This window comes from Glandiceps talaboti, chromosome 11, assembly GCF_964340395.1.
Source record: "Glandiceps talaboti chromosome 11, keGlaTala1.1, whole genome shotgun sequence".
Classification (NCBI taxonomy): domain Eukaryota; kingdom Metazoa; phylum Hemichordata; class Enteropneusta; family Spengelidae; genus Glandiceps; species Glandiceps talaboti.
The window spans coordinates 22294245-22302120 of NC_135559.1; the positions used below are offsets into that span (position 1 = coordinate 22294245).

General features: G+C 32.9%; 1 protein-coding gene across 1 annotated transcript in view; it reads right to left on the reverse strand.

Moving 5' to 3' along the window:
• LOC144442162 (NALCN channel auxiliary factor 2-like) overlaps positions 1-7876 on the reverse strand; it is a 49169-nt gene that overhangs the window by 40817 nt on the left and 476 nt on the right. Inside the window, exon 1 of the mRNA XM_078131430.1 lies at positions 7858-7876. This exon is cut by the window's right edge and continues 476 nt beyond it. Coding sequence (XP_077987556.1) covers positions 7858-7876 — 19 coding nt within the window. The remainder of the gene's footprint in view (positions 1-7857) is intronic.

Sequence of the window (7876 nt, forward strand, 5' to 3'; positions counted from 1 at the left end):
TATGAAAACAATGGAAAGTATAACTACCTGAACTAGACACTCACATATGAAAACAATGGAAAGTATAACTACCTGAACTAGACACTTACATATGAAAACAACGGAAAGCATAACTACCTGAACTAGACACTCACATATGAAAATAACGGAAAGCATAACTACCTGAACTAGACACTCACATATGAAAATAACGGAAAGTATAACTACCTGAACTAGACACTCACATATGAAAATAACGGAAAGTATAACTACCTGAACTAGACACTCACATATGAAAATAACGGAAAGTATAACTACCTGAACTAGACACTCACATATGAAATTAACGGAAAGTATAACTACCTGAACTAGACACTCACATATGAAAACAATGGAAAGTATAACTACCTGAACTAGACACTCACATATGAAATTAACGGAAAGTATAACTACCTGAACTAGACACTCACATATGAAAACAATGGAAAGTATAACTACCTGAACTAGACACTCACATATGAAATTAATGGAAAGTATAACTACCTGAACTAGACACTCACATATGAAAACAATGGAAAGCATAACTACCTGAACTAGACACTCACATATGAAAATAACGGAAAGCATAACTACCTGAACTAGACACTCAGATATGAAAATAACAGAAAGTATAACTACCTGAACTAGACACTCACATATGAAAATAACGGAAAGTATAACTACCTGAACTAGACACTCACATATGAAAACAATGGAAAGTATAACTACCTGAACTAGACACTCACATATGAAAACAATGGAAAGTATAACTACCTGAACTAGACACTCACATATGAAAACAATGGAAAGTATAACTACCTGAACTAGACACTTACATATGAAAACAACGGAAAGCATAACTACCTGAACTAGACACTCACATATGAAAATAACGGAAAGCATAACTACCTGAACTAGACACTCACATATGAAAATAACGGAAAGTATAACTACCTGAACTAGACACTCACATATGAAAATAACGGAAAGTATAACTACCTGAACTAGACACTCACATATGAAAATAACGGAAAGTATAACTACCTGAACTAGACACTCACATATGAAATTAACGGAAAGTATAACTACCTGAACTAGACACTCACATATGAAAATAACGGAAAGCATAACTACCTGAACTAGACACTCACATATGAAAATAACAGAAAGTATAACTACCTGAACTAGACACTCACATATGAAAATAACGGAAAGTATAACTACCTGAACTAGACACTCACATATGAAAATAATGGAAAGTATAACTACCTGAACTAGACACTCACATATGAAATTAACGGAAAGTATAACTACCTGAACTAGACACTCACATATGAAAACAATGGAAAGTATAACTACCTGAACTAGACACTCACATATGAAAATAACGGAAAGCATAACTACCTGAACTAGACACTCACATATGAAAACAATGGAAAGTATAACTACCTGAACTAGACACTCACATATGAAAATAACGGAAAGTATAACTACCTGAACTAGACACTCACATATGAAAACAATGGAAAGTATAACTACCTGAACTAGACACTTACATATGAAAATAACGGAAAGTATAACTACCTGAACTAGACACTCACATATGAAAACAATGGAAAGTATAACTACCTGAACTAGACACTTACATATGAAAACAACGGAAAGTATAACTACCTGAACTAGACACTCACATATGAAAATAACGGAAAGCATAACTACCTGAACTAGACACTCACATATGAAAATAACAGAAAGTATAACTACCTGAACTAGACACTCACATATGAAAATAACGGAAAGCATAACTACCTGAACTAGACACTCACATATGAAAATAACGGAAAACATAACTACCTGAACTAGACACTCACATATGAAAACAATGGAAAGTATAACTACCTGAACTAGACACTCACATATGAAAACAATGGAAAGTATAACTACCTGAACTAGACACTCACATATGAAAACAATGGAAAGTATAACTACCTGAACTAGACACTCACATATGAAAATAACGGAAAGTATAACTACCTGAACTAGACACTCACATATGAAAATAATGGAAAGTATAACTACCTGAACTAGACACTCACATATGAAATTAATGGAAAGTATAACTACCTGAACTAGACACTCACATATTAAAAAAATTAAACTAAAATAAAAATATCAAAAATAATGCCAATGGCAATGTAGCAAAACTGTATTTTGCCACTGCTATGGGCATGGTCTTGTTGCTCTTGCATATTTGCATACCTTTTTGGAATCTTTATTAACTTGCCTGCCCTTCCAACTTTTTATCTTTGCAATATAAACCATCATTTAGCTGTAATTGCTATGGGCATGGTCCTGTTTCTAGGCATAATTGCATACATATTTTGAATCTGTATTCACTTACCTATCCATTCATGTTGTTATCTTTGTAATATGTATTATCATTTCACTGTTGCTAAAGGCATGGTCATGGTTGCTAGGGTCAATTGTGTCGTAATGTTTTCAACAATAACTACAGATTAACACCTTCAGAAATACATGTATCCCCACCAAGTTTCAATCCCATTCACCATGCAGTTTCAAGATACAAGTTTTTGACCAAACTTGACATTTTAGACCTAATTTGCATATCACCGATGGGATCATCATGTTATTCAAATTTTATATTGATCTGACCAGTCATGACGGGAACATCGCCTTTACCAGCAAAGTGCAACTCTTGCACTTTCTTATCAATCCTTATCAGCTTGATCATTACCATAACTAAGTGTTTGCTTTTTGTAATTACATCTGATAAGCCTGAGTCATAGCTGGTACAGGTACTAGGTCAAGACTGAAATGCTGTTGACCGAATGTGTGCAAGTACTAGTGAGTGTGTTACTTCCCCGCGAGGCACAACTGGCTTGGGTGAAAGGTCATGATTTAGCTTGGGTGAAAGGTCACGATCCAATCGAGATCATAACATTAGGATCGTGCACCGTACATTGACGATGTTACATGTGGTATATGGACATCAGATATGGGAATTTGCTATTTAAGTATCTCTGTGCTTAATTTTTCAAAAAATTATTTAACTAACTATGGAATGAGAAAAACTGTAGTTCCGAGTGCAAGGTTACTTTCAAGGAGTGAATCGTTTGAGTCAAGGGACGTTATCAACTGTTACAACTTTTATAATCCTATTACAGTTGACATTGCAAACAGATTTAGAGGTTGTCAACAACCCGACTTGCCTATTGATGAACTCAAGTTATCCGTAGTTTGGTTTTACCGAGGCGTTACCGACATGAGTGTTTGAGTTTATGGTTTTTGACCAAAAATCACATTATTTTTACCCAAATCACACATCGGTGGTAAGATCATTTTGATTTGAACAATTTCCAAATTCGACACCCAAGGTAATATACCCACAAAATATCATGGCAATCGGTCCAGCAGTTTTTGACTTTAGGTTGTTTACACACACACACACACACATAGACACTTTACCATGCCTATAGCACTGAAGTCTTGCTGCTAGACGTTCAGGCTTTCTTTCGATACTATAAGCGAACGAAGTTCACAGTGAGGGCTTGCCCGAACAGTCTAGCGAATGTCATTTTCAGACCGGACATTCCATTGAGATTACGATACGAACATCCGAGGTCTAGCAGATAGACTAATAGCACTGCTGAACCTTATCAGTTCAGTTGTGCTAATACAAATCTACCTACCCCACCTATTCTAAAATTGATTGTAATCAGAACCACACAATTTTTTTAGGCCTTAGAAAGATACATATTATATTATGGATGGCAATAATGTACAAACATTATCAATATCTCTAAATTTGACTTGACCAGCTTGCGGTAACCCTTCATCCAATCACAATTGTCCTTCTCCCTATCTTAGCCAATCACAGCCTATGCAATACATTTGTAAAACATTTGATTATCTGAACAACTCTGGGGACATAAATTTTGTTTGGATATGCAGACAGTTTGGATTATCAACTTTGTGGGTGTGGCATAATAACTTTCCATGTCTGAAACATGTGCATACATCACCACAATTCAATAACAGAGGAGTTAGATATTGAACTGCTGGGCTCAAAATTAACTAACGTAGTCCAAGGATGGTGACCAATAGTCCTTTATTCCTGAACTGAAAATAGAGTTCCTCTATTTGAAATGTGTGTGTTATAAAAATACTTTTCTGTCTGTAAATCTTCCATCCTTTAAATCATCACATAATCAGTGGTAGCCTGAGTGGGCTACCAGTTGCAAATTATGGTAACCCCATGACAAGAATTGGTAGTCTGTGGACATGGGTTAATTTCAAGCCTTGCAGTGCACTGGCATCACAGAACTTTTTATTTTACTTTTGGAACTGAAGCAACAACTATGATAAGTGGTAACATAACACTGTCTATTTACTTTGTAAATAAAATTAAATGTATTATGTACACATGTACATTTGCTCAATTTTCACTTGAATTTTCAGATATATATGTACTAATTACAATGTCATAGGATAGAATTATACTGTATATACTGATATATATGTAGTAGTAACTACAATGTCATAGGATAGAATTATACTGTACATACTGATATATATGTAGTAACTACAATGTCATAGGATAGAATTATACTGTACATACTGATATATATGTAGTAACTACAATGTCATAGGATAGAATTATACTGTATATACTGATATATGTAGTAGTAACTACGATGTCATAGGATAGAATTATACTGTATATACTGATATATATGTAGTAGTAACTACAATGTCATAGGATAGAATTATACTGTATATACTGATATATATGTAGTAGTAATTACTACAATGTCATAGGATAGAATTATATTGTATATACTGATATATATATAGTAGTAACTACAATGTCATAGGATAGAATTATACTGTATATACTGATATATATGTAGTAGTAACTACAATGTCATAGGATAGAATTATACTGTATATACTGATATATATGTAGTAACTACAATGTCATAGGATAGAATTATACTGTACATACTGATATATATGTAGTAGTAACTACAATGTCATAGGATAGAATTATACTGTACATACTGATATATATGTAGTAACTACAATGTCATAGGATAGAATTATACTGTATATACTGATATATATGTAGTAGTAACTACAATGTCAAAGGATAGAATTATACTGTATATACTGATATATATGTAGTAGTAACTACAATGTCATGGGATAGAATTATACTGTATATACTGATATATATGTAGTAGTAACTACAATGTCATAGGATAGAATTATACTGTACATACTGATATATATGTAGTAACTACAATGTCATAGGATAGAATTATACTGTATATACTGATATATATGTAGTAGTAACTACGATGTCATGGGATAGAATTATACTGTACATACTGATATATATGTAGTAACTACAATGTCATAGGATAGAATTATACTGTACATACTGATATATATGTAGTAGTAACTACAATGTCATGGGATAGAATTATACTGTATATACTGATATATATGTAGTAGTAACTACAATGTCATAGGATAGAATTATACTGTATATACTGATATATATGTAGTAGTAACTACAATGTCATAGGATAGAATTATACTGTATATACTGATATATATGTAGTAGTAACTACAATGTCATAGGATAGAATTATACTGTATATACTGATATATATGTAGTAACTACAATGTCATAGGATAGAATTATACTGTATATACTGATATATATGTAGTAGTAACTACAATGTCATGGGATAAAATTATACTGTATATACTGATATATATGTAGTAGTAACTACAATGTCATAGGATAGAATTATACTGTACATACTGATATATATGTAGTAGTAACTACAATGTCATAGGATAGAATTATACTATATATACTGATATATATGTAGTAGTAACTACAATGTCATAGGATAGAATTATACTGTATATACTGATATATATGTAGTAACTACAATGTCATAGGATAGAATTATACTGTATATACTGATATATATATGTAGTAACTACAATGTCATGGGATAGAATTATATGTAATAACTACAATGTCATGGGAAACAAGTTTTTCATTTAGTGTGGCCAATATGACCTAGCTTTAAAGGTAAATTACTAAATCATTTGAAAGACAAAAGGAAAGCTTTCACAATGTGGGTAATGACCTGTTGGCCTTCAATATTATAACACAGACCTGATCAAATTATCTATATATAGATGTAAAGCAATGCATTGGTTATATTATCATGCGCTGATTACATCACTATTAATTATCAACCTATCTTTCAACGATATTTTCTCATTTCTTCACATATACATATATATCAAATGAATAACAATATTAAGTTTTGAAAACCTCTGGGATAAAAAAATATTCCTCACTAAAATTGACATGTGCAGTTAGATTCTGATAAATTAATAACAGCAAAATTAGAGGAACTGTTTTAATTCTCGGTTTCACAGTTTTAATGAGGCCAACAAAATAATAAATCTATTTGTTTGGTATTAAACTGAGAATCATGTTATTTCTATGTTAGCTGTGATGCTATACTTAGATGTAGATAGGGTTCATTTACACAGTGCAGTTTAACCCCGGAAATGGCCAACACTGTATTGCTGAGTGCACTGTCTGATTAGTACTTCTATGTTTTCATTAGCCCTAATTGTTTTACCTTGCGTACTCCCTCTAGTAAACAACTCTCCTCTTTTCTAGCACATACTATAGTTTAATTGAACTACTAGAAATGACATCACTGAAATCACACCTGGCATTTCTACAATGTCAAGCGTCAGTGTTTCCTATTTTCAACAAATAATATCAAAATAAATGAAGGTTAGTTGTAACACACAATTCATTGATTTGGTATTGCACAGACAATCCTATAATGTGTAAATCACCTAACGTCCTTTATTTTGTACATTCAAATCAAAAGACATAATAAGGTATGCACAAACTAAAATTATACACGTGCATGGTGAAAAACAGAAATTGTCAGACCATGCTAAAAATAAAAAAATGTTGGTGCTATTTCCTTCAGTATTAGTTATTGCCCTTTTCATCTGTGCTCACTTATTGTAATAGGTTGACCTTGCTTGTTATGTGAAAGCTAAAATCCATGTTAACAATTGTTATAGCACAACATAATGTGTGGATTTTCTTTTTAAAATTATACATGTATCATGGATACAGATTCAAAATGTGGATCAGATACGGTACGTACTGAGATAATGACAGTAATTCAGTTGAGGGAAGGAATGCTGTTTTCAGTTAACAGATATTGGAGGCCATGGCTTGGGCATTTCAAAGGTGTTGGTGTGCGTCTCCCAAATTGAGTATTTCATTTTGCTGATCATCATGGTAAGAGTGATGTAAACGTCACTCCAGGGGTTGTCAGCACACCACAAAACTGGGTTTTATGGCGAATTAGAACACATATATAACATTGTAAGGACTAAGAGACTCCCCTATTGATACGTGATAATAAAATATCGCATAATTCGATATCACTAAATATTTCAAATGACGAAGCACGGCTAGAATGTCACTGTGAGTTGTGTTGTCATACGGCCTCGCTTCGGGTCTGTGTATACATGGCTTATTTAAAGGGACATTCAGTATTTTATATAGCAAGATAACAATTAGTATTTTAGTGAAATCAGTAATACATTAGCTAAAACATACTGCTGAAATAAGGTCCTAAAATAAACGCTGGTAGTACACAAACTGACAATACAGCGTTATTATAATTAAAGGCAATACGAAAGAAAGAAATAGCGCTCGAGTCACGCGTGTCGGCGCTAACTTGCACTTACCAGACAATCGCTACATCTA